The following is a 19,840-nucleotide window of genomic DNA, read 5'->3' on the forward strand; positions in this document are numbered from 1 at the left end:
CCTACGATTTATCTTAGCAAATAGATTAGGTGAATGCAACCACATTTTTATAGTGTTCATAGATTTAGAGAAAAAATGTTGACAGTGTTGGCTAGGAAGCTGTGAAGGCAGAAGGAAGAGAAGCCAGGTAGCGAAATATGTAGAACTTGTACAGAAACCAGAATGCAGTTGTGAGAGTCAAAAGACATGAAAGGAAAGCGTTAGTTCAGGAAGGAGTGAAACAGGATTGCTGTCATAGATATAACACAGTCTGGATACTGAGGCAGGAAAGGGAGTTATGGAGAAATTTGGAACGGGAATTAAACTTCAGGAAATTATATTAGGGTAGCTGAGGGAATTGAAATAGAAAATGAGATAGTGAAAGTAGTAGATACCTTTTGTTACTTGGGCAGTAAAATAACTGACGATGGCGGAAGTAGGGAGAATATGAAACTCCACCTGGCAATTACAAGAAAAGCATTTGCGGAAAAATGGTTCAAATGGCTCTGAGCACTATGGGACTCAACTGCTGAGGTTATTAGTCCCCTAGAACTTAGAACTAGTTAAACCTAACTAACCTAAGGACATCACAAACATCCATGCCCGAGGCAGGATTCGAACCTGCGACCGTAGCGGTTTTGCGGTTCCAGACTGCAGCGCCTTTAACCGCACAGCCACTTCGGCCGACATTTGCGGAAAAATAAATTAGTTAACAATGGATATAAAAAATTAAGTTTTCTTGCTGAAGGTATTTGTCTGGAGTGTAGCGGTGAAATGTGGTCGATTAGATATTTACAGAAGAATGCTATATTTTTCGTGGGTGTGTTGAATGATTGATGAAAGGTCACAGCTCCACTAAAGGAAGGGAGGGACCAATACTTGACAATAGTGTAAGCAAGTACAGATGGACGTAATTTGCTGTACGTATGGTGAGATGAAGAGGTTGCACAGGACAGACTAGAGGGAGTGCTGTATCAAAGCAGTCGTCAGACTGAAGGTCCCAACAGCAGGAAAACATCAAATTGAATGTTAGTACTCAGTAACGCATCACCGGGGACCATGTGTCCGCTGTACCAAAACAATCAAGAATTATGACAAAGTAAACTCTGCAATTTTCTTGGTGGATTCCGGTTCACCCCGTGTATCACAGTTTACTGTCCACAAGTAACAAAATGTACAAAATGAACTGTGACGGCATCAGTCCACTGAGAGCTTCTTGAAGGAGCCCACCACTCCGAACAAGTCGTCGGCGTAGTGGCTGTCTGGCGGCCTCTTACTCTCGTCAGAGGTGTAGCGGTCCTGCTCCAAGAACCAGTCTCTCTTCTTCTCCGCCCTCCTGATGAATTCATCTGAAATAAGAAAGTACACTTAATTTTTCAGTCTCCAGAAATTATTCCTACTAGCTACAAATGCACGAATGCATCTCCGTTCTCGGCGATTTTCGTTTTAGGGGCACTGGGCCACAGTACTAGGCATATTTCTCTGCCTACCATTTTGCCTTCCAGTGCTGAAGACATCATCAGAGGTTACATTCAGATACCAGTGCAAACCTAAACAAGGTCAGCAACATCTGGATATCCTAGTGAAGAAAGAATCAACTTAAGCAAAAGTTTTTCCCCCATTCGCGAAAACTGTCACAGATCGCATCAGCACAGTAGTCAGAAGACACGGTATCGGCACAGTTTTTAAACTAACAAGAAGGGTTCACGAATTTGAGCGCTTCAAAAGGTATACGCCCGCCGCTTGCCACAGCAGGAATATACTGTGTGCGCAAAAGTAATTTGACCAAAAGTGTAGGGCAGAAAGACGGCTTCATGCGCGACGCACACAAGCTATGTATTATAACGAGTTCGCAGAGCAATTCACTCGCGCGTTTCAGTAGTGCGTGTGAAACGACGGAGCTACACACATCACGGGAATAAACTGATCTTACCGGCTGCCGCGAAGCAACAGTCGTTGTAGTATTGGTGAATGGGGTGGTGGAAAAGCTTTCGCAACCCCAGATACAGCCGCCAACATCTGCCATGGATGCAGCAGGTTTGGACGTGGAATTGGTCATTAAAGCGCTGAAAAAGTACCATAAAATGTGGGACACATCTCCCAAGAAGTAACACGATAAGACGAAGAAGAGAGCAGCACGATTTCTAGTGGGTGTAAAGTTTTTTGAGGGTTCTTTAAGAAACAGAATCAAGAGAAAAATGATATAGGAATACATTACTGTTCAACTATTTTGTGTTTGTGTTCTAGAGATGGCGCTTTTGCTCGGATGTGACCATTTAAAGCTTCAAATAGGCTAAGCTGCAAATGCTTTGCTCCCTGGCGAGAGTCCTTTCACTGGAATGAACAAAATCTTCAACTAACAAAAACAGTTTAAAATAAAGTCTCTTACGTCAGTCGGTTCAATGTAATCAGTGCACTATTTTATTTCTGCCACAAAATACATAACAGCACACATTTGAATAGTGATATAAATTGAATAGTCTTTCACGTCTGGGAATAAACTGATTCGATGTCACTATGACTATTTGTCTTGCCATGGTACTTTTCCCACACTGTCTATAAAGTAATAAGCGAAAACATTTCTTCAACTGTTATTTCAACTTCCTCCTCTGGTTGATGAGATTTCATTGTCCAGATCACATAGCTTCTCAAATGCCCTGGCACTTTCAGCCACTTTTCTTCTGTGAATTTCGCCATGCACTCTTTGTGCCGTACTTTCCACACTGCTTTATAAACTTTCCTTGATATTTTACACAGTGTTGTATGGCCGATTCTGTATTGATAATGCAGATCAATTAGAGTGCAAACACTACCCATATATTTGGAAAAGATGAACTATTGACGTTACAGCTGGTTTTTACTGTTAATCCATCAAACAACAATGATACATTCGATAACAGAGAATTTACTTTCATCCTCTCGTAAATCCATAAACAATGTTACGAACGCTCCTTTCACCAGACGTGAACTAATCAATGGGTGAGTTCAAAACTTGCTGTTACGTTTCTTAATGTATTCATAAACAAAAGGAGCAGACATACCTGCTTTCTTCTGCCTTGATTGGCTTCCACTCTAGCATTAATGCGTTGCTGCCGTGTGTGCACAGCAACCACTTATGACCCGGCTGTCCAGCTGTAAGAGCTGTTATTCGCTCGCGTGCATAGAGACGAAGCTGTGCACCATTCACACAGGTTGCAAGGTTAATGAGTGCGTAGACACAGTGACCTTCCTTTAATCACCACTATACCTTGCCCTTATGTTGTCATGCCTGTCAGCTCAGTTAACGTCGTCACTTGTAATGGGTATTGTTATTTTATGTGCTAGCGTTATCTTCCAAGGCTTATAAGCCTACCGTATGTTACGAGATCTCCCATATTTTACCCACGTTTTCTTCTATCTGCTGTATTTTTGTTGTGTACATAGTTCCGCGTAGTCAGCACGTACACAACTTTCCCACTAGAGCGCGCCCCGCTAAGCACAACAGCGCAGGCGCAGCGCTCGTCCGTCTCCGCACTACGAGATGGCGCTGCCATAGAGACGGACCAAATTCTTCTTCCGCCGATCCGCGTATTAATATGTAACGCAGCCAATGAGACTGCTGCTAACGTAGAACCTTTTCTCCTCGTGGATCACACTCGCGCAGTGATACATGAATGCGCGAGGCATTATAACGAGTGTACAGACCTCCGATGAGTCAAGTCTGCATTTGTCTGCACCAGTCTATACCAGTCTGCATTAGAGTGTACCAGTCTGTACGAGCTCTACATTTGTCTGTACCAGTCCATAGTCAAGTTTCAGTCTGCGCCTAATAAGATTACCATATTCCTGTACATAACCATGAAGATAAATGTATAGACACTTTTGTCAAGTATGAGAGATATATGTGATAACAAGATTAACGTACCAATACCAAAGGAACTTGAGATTGTCAATTGTAAATAGCATCCAGAATCAAGTTAAGTAATTTTTATGCTTGTTATTATTTTAATAAATGTGTGTGAAAATTAATCAAGTTCTCTTTAAAGTTTGTCACTGTCAATCTGCTACTCTAAGCGTGCAAGTTGCATTTCTATCATCTGACCTAACGGCAGAAGATAAACACGCCACGATAAGACCACGAGACATATTGCTGACACTCGCCTACTTCGTTAGAGCGACAAGTCAAATAATCTGATGGTGGGTGTACTGAAGGTCTTACAGTACGCACACCACAATTTTCGACAGCTCTCCCATATTTTAACCATCTCACGTATCTGACGTATTTGACAATGTTTTGCCCCGTGTTTTATGAGGTTTCATTCATTTGTTTACTTACGCTAACATTTCCGTATCATTCAAATATTATCGTTCCCAAATGAACAATCGATATTTCCTGTTCATCACCTCTGAGTTCTCTCTTTTTGACATTGGCAAGCTTGAAGTTTCTGTGAGGAAACTTCCGTCTTCTGCTTCGGTAGCGTGTACACGGGCAACTTGATCTCAATTCAGTGTGCAGTTTGTACTGTATTCGGTACACCTGTTTAACTAAACTGATGACGAGGATCCCTCGAAGAAGCTACCAAAGAAGATGGCTCGCTACATGTGGGTGTATCTGCCCCATTTGGGAAAAACTTATTTTTGGATGGGATCAGTAATAAATAACAAACATAAAGCTTTTAGTTCTTTTGCGGAAGGAAATTAAGCTTAACACATGGTGGTGCAAGACAATATTTTCAGCATGCATCAACTACAGGTAAAGTATTGATTTATTATATCGTCTTAAGACCTGATGTCCATTATAATGGACGTAGTATTTAGTGTCCTGTTACAAAAGATTCTGCTTTTGCCCTCGCAATACCTTTTCTCCACTTGAATGGGTGGTATCGTACAGTCAGCTCGTGGGACAAACGGTCACTGCGACCACATCACAACAAACAGCAGCTTTCCTTACGACGTGTTAGCGTGGCAGCTGACACTCCTTCGTTAATGTGTGTTTTTCTAAACTTCTTTAACTAAAATATGTACTTATTGTAGACAATGTCTGTACGCGTTGTTTATATGCCTATGCAGTGAAGCAAATTTTGATAGTACTGCATTTCTCTTTAATTTTGTTCACAAAATACAAATGTCCACTGCAATGGGCGCCGGGGCTTACTGGCACGTTTCCTTTGGTTCAGTCGTGGATATCTTCGCTAATTTCTCATGCATTTCTTGATGCTACTGTTCCTGAATTTCATTATACACTGAAGGAATAAAGAAACTGGTATAGGCATACATAGTCAAACACAATATTCAATTCAAATTCAATGTAAACAGGCAGAACACGGCGCTGCGGTTTTCAACGTCTATATAAGACAACAAGTGTCTGGAGCAGTTGTTACATCGGCTACTGCTGCTACAATGATAGATTTTCGAGACTTAAGTGAGTTTGAACGTGGTGTTATAGTCTGCTCACGAGCGATGGGACACAGTATCTTCGAGCTAGTGATGGAGTGGAGAATTTCCCGTACGGCAATTTCACGAGTGTGCCCTTAAATATCACGAATCCGGTAAAACAACGAATCTCCGACATCGCTGCGGCCGGAAAAAGATCCTGAAATAACGAGATCAACGAAGAGTACAAAGAATCGTTCATCGTGACAGAAGTGCATTGCTTCCGCAAACTGCTGCAGATTTCAATTCCAGACCATCAACAAGCGTCCGCATGCGTACCATTCAACGGAACACCATCGATATGGGCTTTCGAAGCTGAAGGCCCACTGGTGTACCCTTGATGACTACACAACACAAAGCTTTACGCCTCGTTTGGGTCCGTCAATACCGATATTGGACTGTTGATGACTGGAAACATGTCTGCTCGGAGAAGTCTCGTTTCAAATTGGCTCAAATGGCTCTGACCACTATGGGACTTAACATCTGAGGTCATCAGTCTCCTAGAACTTAGAACTATTTAAACCTAACTAACTTAAGGACATCACACACATCCATGCCCGAGGCAAGATTCAAGCCCGCCACCGTAGCGGTCGTGCGGTTGCAGATTGAAGTGCCTAGAACCACTCGGCCACTGCGGCCGGCGTTTCAAATTGTATCTAGCGGATGGACATGTACAGGTATCGAGACAACCTCACAAATCCATCGACCCTGCATGTCAGCAGGCGACTATTGAAGCTGGTGGAGGCTCTATAATGGTGTGGGGCGTGTGCAGTTGGTGCGGTATGGGACCCCTGATACATCTAGATACGTCTCTGGCAGGTGACACGTACGTAGCCATCCTGTCTGATCACCTGCATCGATTCATGTCCATTATGCTTTTCAACGGATTTAGGCAATTCCAGCAGGACAATGCGACTCCTCACACGTTCAGAATTGCTACAGAGTGGCTATAGGAACATTCTTCTGAGTTCGGCTGGCCACCAAACTCCCCAGACATGAACAGTCTTGAGCATTTCTGGGATTCCTTGCAACGTGCTCTTCGGAAGAGTTCCCAGCCGAGCAGGTTCATGGTGTCAGTTCCCTCCAGCACTGCTTCAGACATTAGTCGAGTCCATGCCACGTCGTGTTGCAGGACCTCTGTGTGCGCGCGATATTAGGCAGGTGTACCAGTTTCTTTGGCTCTTCAGTGTATGACACAACATTATTATCTTTTGTAAGCGAAGTATATGTTATGTTAATACCATCATTTTCTGGAACAATAATGAAGCTATGAATTCCCAGAGCAGTCCATCTAACACCAGACAAGATTCTTGCAAATCATGGACGTGGTTCTGTTGGCCAGACAGTAAGAAGATTAATTTCTGTTGTAAAACGGTATGACTAAAACCAGCGACAGTGGCATCGACCAAGATTTTAGCGACATCTAAGCCGCCTAAGTCAAACATCAACAGAGAGGAGAGACAAGGACTGAAATTGTTGCAGACATATGAAGATCTAGTTGTTCTACCTGCTGACAAGGGGAACGCCACGGTAATCCTCAATGCTACAGATTACCACAAGAAAGTTGGATTATTACTGGAGGATAGCACATACCGGATTCTCAGACGGGAACCTACATCGGCGCTCAGCAGGAAGACAAGGGAGCTACTAAAAAACTCTGGCCTCTCCGACGAACTGGTGAAGAACTTACGGCCGAGAGCACCTAGGCCACCAAGACTGTACGGTTTGCCAAAGGTTCATAAGGAGAACGTCCCGTTGAGACCGATTCTTAGCGCTATTGCCTCTCCTACGTACAGGCTTGCAAAACACTTAACTAAATTGTTGGCGCCTATAGTTGGTCACTGCCCACATCATATTAAGAATTCAAAAATGTTTGTTGATATCATAAAACAGATGAAGATAGGCCCAAGTGATATCATGGTCAGCCTCGACGTGGTTTCTCTGTTCACCAAAGTACCTGTGGATGACACCTTACAACTGTTGGCTGCTCATTTTTCTCAGAAATTTTGAAGTTGTTCCGGCATACCTTGACGACCACTTACTTTTTATACAGTGGAAATTATTATGAAATGACGGATGGAACAGCTATGGGTTCGCCGCTGTCACCAGCTATAGCGAATTTTTTCATGGAGGACTTTGAAGAACGAGCGTTGAACAGTGCTCTCCTCCGCCCATCATGCTTCTACAGATACGTCGACGATACTTTTTTAATCTGGCCACACGGCAGCGACACGCTGCAGCAGTTCGTCGAACATTTCAATGGTGTACATCCAAACATAAAATTTACATTGGAGGTAGAGAAGGAAGGGAAGTTACCTTTTTTAGATGTGTTGGTAGAGCGAAAGCCGGATGGACGACTGGGCCATTCTGTGTACAGGAAGCCAACCCATACAGACTTATATCTGCATAGCCATAGCTTCCATCATCCGTCTCAGAAGAGAGCTATGCTGAATACTTTAGTACAAAGAGCCAGGACTGTTTCCGACAAGGACAACCTCGTTCCCGAGATTAGCCATTTGACGACTGTTTTCAAGAGGAATGGTTATTCTGCCGGTGAAATTAAATCAGTATTGTCCAAGAAAGTTAGACACGATGCCAGCCATATACAAGAAGAGGACCAACACATAGCGCGGCTTCCTTTTTGCGGTGCTACAACGAGCAAGATAGCCAGAGTCCTGAAGAGGCAAGGAATAAAACCAGTTTTCCGACCACCTAGGAAAATTAAGGAAATGTTGAGATCAGTCAAAGATAGTCTCGGCTTAAGAGTGCCGGGAATTTATAATACTCGTTGCGAATGCGGCAAGAATTACGTGGGCCAGTCTGTAAGAACCGTTGCCGACCGCTGCATCGAGCACCAGCGCCACCTGAAATACAGGTATTTGGAAAAATCAGCGACGGCTGAACATAGCCTGCTTAACAAGCATAAGATTTTATTTGAAGAAACCAGAGTAATAGCCCACGCATCGAATTACTGGGACTCTGTGATCCGGGAAGCAGTCGAAATTAGACTCAGCGATAATAACTTTAACAGAGACAACGGCTATGCACTTAGCAACACTTGGAAGAGTGCACTGTATAAAGAAAAATCGCAGAGAAAAACTTCCCGCACTTTACCTCCTGATTCAAGGGATGGCGCTGCAAGCAACGCAGGATAGAAACTACATCTATGGAAGTAGAGGGCACCACTTCACTACGCGCCATATCGCTGTTGCTATGACGTATTCCATCCAATCAGAAGCCGTCCTTGGCATATGAAAGTGGGAACCTCGCGAGTTCACGACAGTCAGTTTTAGCCCTGACGACGACCATGGAGGTAGTGGTCGAAAGCTTGGAGTTTTATTCAGAATTGACGCGGCATGTACACCGAGAGATTTTTATTCAAGAAATACGTCGCGAAAGACTTCGTAGCCATAGTGTAAAAGGTGGTCGAAGAAAAATGGCGGATACCGTCATGTTCCCAGTCCAAATGTAATCAGCTGCCGGCCAGGTTAGCCGAGCGGTTCTAGGCGCTACAGTCTGGAACCGCGCGACCTCTACGGTCGCAGGTTCGAGTCCTGCCTCGGGCATGGATGTGTGTGATGTCCGTAGGTTAGTTAAGTTTCAGTAGTTCTAAGTTCTAGGGGACTGATGACCTTAGCAGTTAAGTCCCGTAGTGCTCAGAGCCATTTTTGTAATCAGCTACTAAAATAAAAATATGGGTGACACACACATGACTGACAGGATCATGAGGTTTCACAAGATCTGCATCAGCACCAGTAAGTGGAAATTAAATACTATTTGTTAATATCATACATCTGTGACTGGTGTGCAAAAGAAAAGTATCCTGCTGTATCTTGATTTCAAATCAAGTATTGCAGGCCGTTTGTTAAGTGACCAAGAGGAACAGCATTCTGATGGAGAACATGAGGCCTACTCCTCAAAGGCGAAGACTACTGCCTCACAATCACTCTCTGATACTGTATCCAATTTGCCAGAAATAACTGAGTCGAAAAATAGATTGCAGTGTTAGAACACTAGCTTCACGAGGAAAATGAAAATAAAGGCAAAGTTTGTTCAGATTTCCTCTCACATCACAGAACAAATGTTTCTGTGTCTGTCATCAGAAATTAAATTGTCATTGTTTACGTTTTTTCTTTAAATTCATAATAAGAGTATGACTTAAGTAATATCTGCCTAATAAGACTGTATTTTGTTAAATAAAGTACAAATAAAGTACATTGCTTACGTTTTTCACCTTATTTCTTAAGCTTTCTTATATGTGGCCGAGACCGAGCGCCCACTGTATGGAATTTTCTGAATATGATGTCATTGTTTTTAAAAAAATCTAAAATTTTCTGGTTTCCCGTCCACTATCTTCTGTTTAACAGGTACATAAAATCTGTCTCAAATAAACTGATGACAATTGCCGTCTGGTTTCAGGAGGATATTGATAGACTGGTAGAATGCAACAGTTATAAGAGAGCAAATAATGTGCCACATTTGGAAATGATGTTGTGGTTCGTAATGAGCATTCCAGGACCCAATGCCCTTACTGAAAGGGTTTTTCCATCGATGACTCACAAATTGACTGCTGTAACAAACAGAAGTTCTGTTGAGCATATTAAAGCCGGATTACAAATAGTTACAAAAATCAGCTTTCCTCGTAGAGAGTTTTTGAGACATGTAAAATATAATATCACATTTTTAATGAGCGTAAATCATATGGTAAATTTTAATAGGGCTGTGATCCTGTAAAGGATTTCGTAATTAAATATTTTCACAAATATGAGTAGTGCTATGATTCTATGAAAGTTGCTGTAATTAAACGTTACAATAAGTATATACAGCGCGATTATGCTATGAAAGTAGTTTTAACCAAATCCTTTACGTATGCCGTACAATGATGAATTCTCGTTAATTTTCAGCCTGTTTTCTAAAATGAGTTTCAATGTGTAAACGTTTTGGGAAACACCCATCATCTTTGTACAGTTACACATAGCGGCCTCCTAAGGATCAAACATACCGATAATGCCACCTTGGAACAGCTTTGTGCACAGTTCCAAAATCTCCCGTGTTTTCAGTTTGAAAACCTGGCAGTTTATTATCTGTGACGTTTTGGCGGGTAGAACGAACAACAGAACGTGAGTGCAGGACCATCATAGTACGGTGGAGCCTCTGACCTACCACAGTGCTTACTGTACAATGCTTGTAGGATTTTGAGGAGGAAGGTAGCATAATATTCTGACATGTTCTCTCCACAGCCACAGCCTATGTTATCTTTTATAAGGACTTGTTTACCCAACTGAATTGGTTTGCAGATTTTATCTAACGTGCTCAAACAAGTGGCAAAAGAGTTTTTTCCATATAATCAAATTTCACCAGATACCCACAGTGAAATTATTAGAAATGATCAAGAATTATCGCCAAGGAGCTCTCATTGTAATAGTCTACATACTTTATCTCTCTGTCTTTACCGATATATGTGTGGAGGTGTTTCTGTTTATTTTGTTATTTGGCAGTTGAACTGTAAGTATCATTAACAAAGTGCATGTAATGTGCAAATTGAAGTGGTTTTAATAGCAAGGGGTGTGATCTAATGAGTTCAGACTACACAGCACACGCTCGCACTGAGCATGCCATTTAATGCGGAGAAAATATAAAGTTCGAAGTAGCTGGATATTTCAGCTCTCGAATCAATAGTTCACTAACTGGTACTGATAAAACTAAAAAAGCTAAACTCCTCCCGAACAGGCATGAAGGCCCATCGGTACCGACCGGCCGCCGTGTCATCCTCGGCCCGTAGACGTCACTGGATGCGGATATGGAGGGGCATGTCGTCAGCATACCGCTCTCCCGGCCGTATGTCAGTTTTCGTGAGCGGAGACCGCTATTTCTCAATCAAGCAGCCCCTCAGGTTGCCACAGAAGGGCTGAGTGCACTACACTACTCAACAGCGCTGGGCAGAACGGATGGTCACCCGCCGAAGTGCTAGCCCGGCCCGACAGCGCTTAACTTCGGTGATCTGACGGAAACCCGTGTTACCACTGCGGATTGGCCATTCGCCCAACTGGTACTGCTGGCTAACAGATTTGACCTTTAAAGTAGCTCTTGCGTAGGAACTTGACTTTTTAGTCATAGCAGTCATTGTCAAGCATCACGAATAATTACACTCAATGTCCAGAAAAGAAAATTCTGTACTGATGTCAAGATGCAATTATTCATCTTTTGTTCTGAGCGACATAACTGCATGATCTGCCGCTATAGCTTTAGCTCTTCATCACTCACACCATACGCACAGTTCCACTTACTTGATGAAGTTCACCCACCTTATACGTTGGCCTCAAGATGCTGCAGCGCCCCATAATATTCTTTAGTAAAACATACATATAAATAATTTCTAGGCCGTGCAGGGAGATCATGGGCTCGCCTGCGTGCAACGGTGATTTGTCACATATAAATTAGGTGTTCGTATCGGAGTGAATGCGATTTGCAAGTCAAATTGTCCAGTGATGACAAGAGAAATATTACGACCGTGTAGAAATCACAGATTTCCAGAAGGCTTTTGACACCGTACCCCACAAACGGCTAGTTATGAGATTGTGTGCTTATGGAATATCGTATCAGTTATGTGATTAGATTCGTGATTTCCTGTCAGAGACATCACATTTCGTAGTAACTGACGGAAAGTCATCGTGTAAAACTGAAGTGTTATAGGCCCTCTGCTGTACCATATCTACATAAACGGTTTAGGAGACAATCTGAACAGCTGTCACAGGTTGTTTGCAGGTGATGCTCTCATTTATCATCTAGTTAACTCTTCAGAACATAAAAACAAATTGCAAAAAGATTTAGAAAAGATATCTCCATGGTGCGAAAATTATCAATTGGCCGCAAATAATGAAAAGTGTGATGCCGTCCACATGAGAGCTAAAAGAAATCCGTTAAACCTCGGTTACACGATAAATCACTCACATCTAAAGGCCGTAAATTCAGCTAGATACTGAGGAATTACAACTGCGAACAACTTAAATTGGAAAGAACACACAAAAAATGTATTCCGGAAGGCGAACGAAAGGTTGTGTTTTATTGGCAGAATACTTAGAAGATGCAACAAATCTACTAAAAAGACTGCGTGCACTACGATTCTGCGCCCTCCTTTGTAGTACTTCTGCCCGGTGTGAGACCCTTACCAGATTAACGGTGCACTTCGAGGAAGTTCATAGAAGGGCAGCACGATTTCTACTATCGAGAAATAGGGGAGAGAGTCTCGCTGACATGATACAGGGTTTGTGGTGGACATCATTAAAATAATGGCGTTTCTCGGTGTGGCGGGATATTCTGACGAAATATCGATCACCACACTTTTCCTCCAAATGGGAAAATGTTTTGATGACGCCACCCACACAGGGAGAACCGATCATCATAATAAAAGAAAGGCTACCAGAGCTCGCACGGAAAGATATAAGGGTTCGTTATTTTCCTCGCTCTGTCCGAAAGTGGAATAATAGGGAATTATTGTGAAGGTGGTTCGATGAACCCTCTGCCTGGCACTTAAGTGCAATTTGCAGAATATCCATGTAGATGTAGATGTAAAGTCTTCCACAGATTATATGCTGCCCCAGTCTGTTATACATACAATAAATATGTTAAAATCTTATGCTATAAAATGAGGGATATCTTAACATCAGATGAAACTGCTGATATAGCAGAAAAATCATTTAATATTCAGATGTTAGCAATTCCTAGAGGTGGTAAAGGTAAAAAAATAATAAATCTGGGTGAAGACAAAAAGACTAAGAGATGCATCACAAGAATTAAAAATGATGATAATCTGTGCTGTCCTACAGCTGTAATTGTGGCTTTGACATGCCAAACAAATAATATTTTAGGAAGAGAACTAACTACAAACGAGATTAAGAAAATCAGAGAAGGAGATAAATACAAATTACAGAAAGAGTTAACCAATATATTATGTAATCAGTTAGGTGAATACAATGAAGAAGGATTTACTTTAGAATATATTAAAAATGTAGAATTGTTGGATATTCACATAAATGTTTTATGTGCTGAAAATTTTAATGCAGTTATCTATAGTGGTTGTGAGAAAGAAATTAAGATTTATCTGTACAAAGATCACAACCATTTAGATGTAATTAATAGTATGACTGCTCTCTTGGGACAGTATACTTCTGTAATAAATGCAACAAGCCATATAACAACAATGATGCTCACAGATGTAAAATACAGCGAAAAGTATGCATATTATGCAAAAGTCCAGAACATGAAAGTGAAGAAAATAAAATTTATTGTGAGAAATTCAATAGATACTGTTATAACAAAGAATGCGTGAACTGTTACCTAGAAGTTTGTGATACAGCTTAAAAGTGTGAAGGATGTAAAAAGAATTGTTTAAGATCTAAAGAACATAAATGTGACTTTGAACTTTGTAGAAATTGTCAACAAGTAGTGGAAATTGAAATCACAAATATTATGTAGAACTTGTATTGCAAAAAGGTGGTATCTGTGAAAGAAAATTTGGTGAAGAATTTATAGTGCAAGGTTGCACAAATTGTAATAAAGAAGGTTGCTATGTTAATGGAGAATTCCAAGATGTTTATATTTACCAGTGCTTCAAATGCAATAAAGTAATTGGTGGTAAAAAATTTAAATGTTGTAAAAAAAGGTTTCCCTAAGAAAGTGAATTGTACCTATATTGAGAGATACATGTGGTTTGATTACGAAGCAACTCAAGAAACTGGTACACACATTCCAAATCTTATAATTGTCCACAATTTTAAAGGTGATACTGTTTATAAATTTAAGACAAATGACAAATTCTGTAAGTGGATGATATCTGAAAAGAACAGTTATCACATATTCATAGCTCACTATGCAAAAGGTTACGATTCCCAATTTATTTTGAAGCACTGTGTTGAAAATACAATAAGGCCATATACCATCTACACAGGAAGTAAACTAATGTTACTGGAGATCAAACACCTAGGTATAAAAATTATAGACAGTAGAAACTTTATTCTAGGACCACACAGTAGTTTTCCAAAAACTTTTGATTTAAAAGAACTGAAGAAAGGTTACTACCCACATTTATTCAATGCACCAGAAAATGATAACTACATAGGACCAATTCCTGATACTAATTATTACTGTGTTGACACTATGAAACCGAAAGATAGAGAAGCATTTCTCAAATGGCACAGCTCTAGAGTTAAAGAAAGTTATGTGTTCAATATGAAGAAAGAAATTAACGAGTATTGTAATTCTGATGTAGATATATTAAGAAGAGGCTGCTGTAAGAAAACAGTTTTGGAAAATTCCTAACATTGATGCATTCTGTTATTTAATAATTGCTGGCATTTGTATGGCAGTTTACAAATCGGAATATTTATTGGAAAATACAATCGTTGTATTGGATTAAGAACAGAAGGAGAATGACAGTAAACCATCAAAGCTTGGTTGAATAGTTTAAATAACAATAATATCTCACATGCTCTTAAAGGTGGAGAAGTAAGAATTGCAGGAGCAAAAGTAGATCGTTTTGATAAAGAAACTAATACTGTTTATGAATACCTTGGTTGTTATTGGCATGGATGTAAAAAATGTTTCAAAAGTGAAACAATTCATAACAAAAATAACGAAACTATGGGTGATCTATATCAAAAGACTATAAGAAGAAGTGCAGAAATACGAAATGCTGTATACAATTTAGTGGAAATGTTGGAATGTGACTGGGTGAACTCAAAAGAGTATAAAATGTTTAAGCAGTTACCAGAAGTTATTAAACCATTTAATCCAAGAGATGCATTTTATGGTGGACAAACAAATGCAATAAAATTAAGAGCTAGAGCAGATGTATTATCTCAAAAATAAAATATATTGATGTATGTAGTCTTTATCCCACTGTGCAATATTATGATTATTATCCTAAACAACATCCAAGGAAAATATATAGACCAAGATATTATTCTATAAATTGGCATGGCTTAATTATATTTAAAGTATTAGCTCCTAAAGGATTGTATCATCCTGTTTTACCTGTATGCATGCAAATCGATAAAAATGAAAAACTGTTGGTTCCTTTGTGTGTCAAATGTGCAGAAGAACAAATAAGTAAATGCAATCACGGTAATAAAGAAAAAAGTTTCAATGAAACTAGGACGACTGATGAAGTGAAGAAAGCTGTAGAAAAAGGATATAAAGTTTTGGAAGTTTATGAAGTATGGGATTTTAAAAATAAAAGCAATATGCTGTTTAAAAATTATTTGAAAGGCTTTATGAAAATAAAATTAGAAACTAGTTCAAATAATTTTTAAAGTGACGAAGAATATATCAAAACACTTAAAGAGAAGTTGGATATTGACTTGAATTATGATAGAATAAAGGAAAGTCCTGGAAAACGAGCAGTTGCTAAGATATGTCTTAATTCAGTATGGGTCAAATTAGGAAAAAGACAAAACATGAGTCAAACAGAATATGTGACAGATTTGCCACGATTTTATGAGATATTACTGTATGATCGATTAGATAACTCAGATGTAAATTTTATTACAGAGCAGAAGGTTCAGATGAGGTACAATTTGAAAGATTATTATGTGGAAAACAATGCAGCTACTAATATTTTCATAGCTGCATTCACTACATCCAATGCAAGGCTTAGATTGTGTGATATATTAGACAAACTAGGCGAATCTGTTGCATATTTTGATTCTTATTCTGTAGTATATATTGATGATGGTAAAAATACTGTGGAAACAGGTTGTATGTTAGGTGAATGGACAGATGAATTAGGAAGTAATTGCATTACAGGTTGGGCTTCAACAGGTCCACAAAGTTATTATTACGAGAAAAATGATAATAAAATAGAAATGAAGGTAAAAGGGTTTACTGTAAATTACCGAAATATTCAAAAGTTGAATGGCGAATCAATGATAAGGTTAATCGAAAGTGAAGTTAAAGAAAAGATACAGTTAGAACACGATCAGGTTACAAGAGATATTGATACTAAAAATCTGGTAAAGAAACAAGTTAAGAAAGAATTTACATTTCAGTATAAAAGAATTGTTTTAGATAACTATGACACAGTGCCTTATGGTAATTAAAAATTATCTATATCTTCTAATGTAAATAAAAAATTCATACCACATGACTTATACAAATAGAATAAATTAGTTAGTTGCATTTTGTTGTATTTTAGATTCTTTAACTTTTTGGTTATAGAGTGATAAACTTTCAGAAATAACGAATAAGCTTTAATGTAATTTTGTAGGTAAATTATTAATTGGTAAATTAGAATTTAGTATTTGTTTTACTGTCATAGAAAAGAGAGAATTGGAATTTTCTTTTTGCTCCCATATTTCTACATCTGTTTCCTAATAGTTATCAAAGTACTTTTCGTATTCTTCTCCATAAATTCTCTTTAGTGCACTAACATTTTCAGTATGCTTCTGAATTCTCAAGTGTTATATAATTAATGATGGTTTAAAATATTCTTTGCAAGTATTACACTCAACTTGTTTCTCTCTTGTATTATTACTTCTTTCGACAAATATGTCAAATTGAAATTCATCCCATACATTAGTCATATTTATAAAGATTAAAACTTAAAATATTATCAAAATTTTATTCTATATAAATGGACACTTTACTAAAGAAGCTCAATAATGCAAGCAATTCTAATTTGTTTAAAAAGATTAGTGAGCTTGATGTAAATCAGCACTATTATATTATTGATTGTGAACGTTTAAAAACTAGATATGGTGATAAAATTTGTCTTGAGCTCGATAATAAGTTTAAAATTATTTTGCCAGAAAGGTTCAATAAAATAATAGATAACTGGGACTTCCAATTTTTTAAAGGTGGTGAAAGTAAAATAAAACACAAAGCAATGAAGAGAACTAAAAATAATGATAATGAATATCATGATCTAGAATTTGTTGTGTAATTTTTAAGTATCGACGTCCGCTGACAGTCTTCAGACTGGGTCTGGGCGCAGCGTGCGCGAGGAACTGCGTAAGACTTGTCCGTATGAGATTGCTAACTCCACTGGTGACTAACAGAAACTGGAGGCTCTTTTTAACAGCTGCGAGAACTTCAGATAACTAGCTCCGCCTCTTATCTCTCTGTCTGTCGCTCTGAGCTACACTTGTCTTGCAGCAGTTAAGCAAGCTCTCAATAGATATCTCTGGACGCAGAAAATTAATATTGCGATAATTTTGCAATTTCTGAACCGATTTTGATAATTTAAACATTGATAGTGATCTAAGTAAACTGTTTAACAGCTATTCTGAGTAATATTATCTAAACTATTAAACTAGAAATCTGTGTAATTTTGTTTGTTCTCGAACCAGGTTTGTCACTCAAATACTAACTAGATATAAAGAATCGGAAACTTCTTTATTTTGTCGAAACTCACTGCAGATACGTCGACTGAATGATATGTCCATGATCTCACGAAGTCAGATGGGTAGTGCTAGCCATTTGACAAAACATTTCCTATCCTCGTCTGTGTACTTAATAACGACACGAAAAAATGAATCAGTTCAGTTAATTCTGAACTTAGTCTTCGTGAAGTGTCGTGTACACGGGGCAGATACCTGAAACTCTGAAACGAGTGGATGGTGTTTGATAGTGAATGTTTTGCACTTTTCTGTGGATCTGTCGAGAGTTATTTCTTTATAAATATGTGTATGTTATAAATATGTCTAGAAGAATGAATGTGTTAGCTACACAGAAAACTACAATGAAGCTGTGTGCAAATTTAAATGATAAAACTCCGAAAGATACACTTATGTTTGTGGTAATGTATGGTAAAAAGAATTTGACATATGATTCCCAGCATAGAATTTTAGTTGAAAATGTTTAAAAATTTGTGGCTTGCATCCGTTTATAAAAAATATTAGTAAGTAAGTAAGTGGCTAGTTGACGAATTTGTAAGAGAAAAGAGTTTATAAGAAAATGAATAACATCATCATTAAGTAACCTGCGACTGCGCTCAACGTACCCACTTACTACTCATGGTGTCAGTTCCCTCCAGCACTACTTGAGACATTAGTCTTGTTCCTGCTGCGTCGCATTGCGGAACTTCAGCGTGCTCACGGGGATCCCACACTATATTAGGGAGGTGTACAAGTTTCTTTGGCTCTTCAGTATATGAAGGCGATGCCGCCAATCTTTTGGGCTATGTAAGATGGCGGAAGTCGGCTTCAAGTCTGCGTCGGACTGACAACTCCTTTAATTATTATTATTTTTTTTTTACTTTAATGGAGCGCGGTCTGCTTTAAGTCTGTCGACTATGGCACTTGCGGTTACACCTTTCTCATTGAACTGTTCAGGCGTCTGTTAGACAACAGCACAAAACGAACTACTCGGCACCAATACATCCCAACCAGTATAGCGTTATTTGCACTCGTTATGAGTTTATACATGTAGTAAAAGGAGATTGCACACTATAATCAAAAAGTCGAAAGCATCTCAGCATATATGATTCAGCAAGTTACGTTTCCCCTTTATTCATCTCTTTCAGTAATAATGGTAGACAATGGGCTACTTATCTTAAACCTGGGTCATAAAAATACGTAGTTTGCGAAACAATTGCGAAAAAGTGTGTGTCTGCAAGCAACCGTTTATCAAGTGCCCACAGTGAAAGCAACAGAATTATCATGAGATATTAGTCTGTGAACTTCAAAGTATCGTTCCACCATTCTAAGGGGATCTCTAGTGTCGTCGCATACTTACAGGCATATTTGTCGATAGGACCGGCTGTGCCTCCTAGTTCATCCGGCAGGTATTCCTTTGCCACGTGGTCAAACAGCGTCGTCGTTCCTGGGGGATGAACGTGTATCTGAAACAGAGCAACATTTTCAGTTACGCAATCTCAGTGACAAAACCCCATCGTGTACTTACATCTACGTCAATATCCACACTCTGCAAATCACTGTGAAGCACAAATTATATCAACATGTTAGAAGTAGTCACATTCATGCTACAGCAGCTCATTAGAAACTGTACTGTAAGGTGCTTAAAATGTTATTAGGAAGGCAAAGAGCATGTCGTATGCAAATAGAATAGCTCATTCACAGCATAAAATTAAAACCATATGGTCAGTTGTGAAGGAAGTGTCTGGTCAGCAGCACAAGTTCGACGATATAAAGTTAGTTTGTAGTAAAAATATTTATGTACTGATAAGTCAGATATATGGGCAGTATTTAACAACCATTTCCTGAGGTTTCCTGGTAAATTAAAAAAATTGTTAACTCTAGGCTATCAGAAAACTTTCTTGGCAAATGCCTTTCCGAGATTGGTATCTGAAATACTCCTCTGTGATACAGACTAGGGGGAGATTGAGTCAATAATTAAATCACTGAAGACTATAACTTACTTAAGTACTGTTCTGCACATGTTAGCCCTGTATTTAGCCATATATGTAATTTTTCCTTTAGGAATGGTCAGTTCC

General features: G+C 39.2%; 1 protein-coding gene across 1 annotated transcript in view; it reads right to left on the bottom strand.

Moving 5' to 3' along the window:
• Positions 1-763: 763 nt before the first annotated feature.
• LOC126262199 (retinol-binding protein pinta-like) overlaps positions 764-19,840 on the bottom strand; it is a 172,077-nt gene continuing 153,000 nt past the window's right edge. Inside the window, exons 6-7 of the mRNA XM_049958616.1 lie at positions 19,123-19,228; positions 764-1,328 (exon numbers count right to left, since the gene is read on the bottom strand). Of these exons, the coding sequence (XP_049814573.1) occupies positions 1,177-1,328; positions 19,123-19,228 (258 nt within the window). The 3' untranslated portion in view covers positions 764-1,176. The remainder of the gene's footprint in view (positions 1,329-19,122; positions 19,229-19,840) is intronic.

Source organism: Schistocerca nitens, chromosome 6 (genome assembly GCF_023898315.1).
Source record: "Schistocerca nitens isolate TAMUIC-IGC-003100 chromosome 6, iqSchNite1.1, whole genome shotgun sequence".
Classification (NCBI taxonomy): Eukaryota; Metazoa; Arthropoda; class Insecta; order Orthoptera; family Acrididae; genus Schistocerca; species Schistocerca nitens.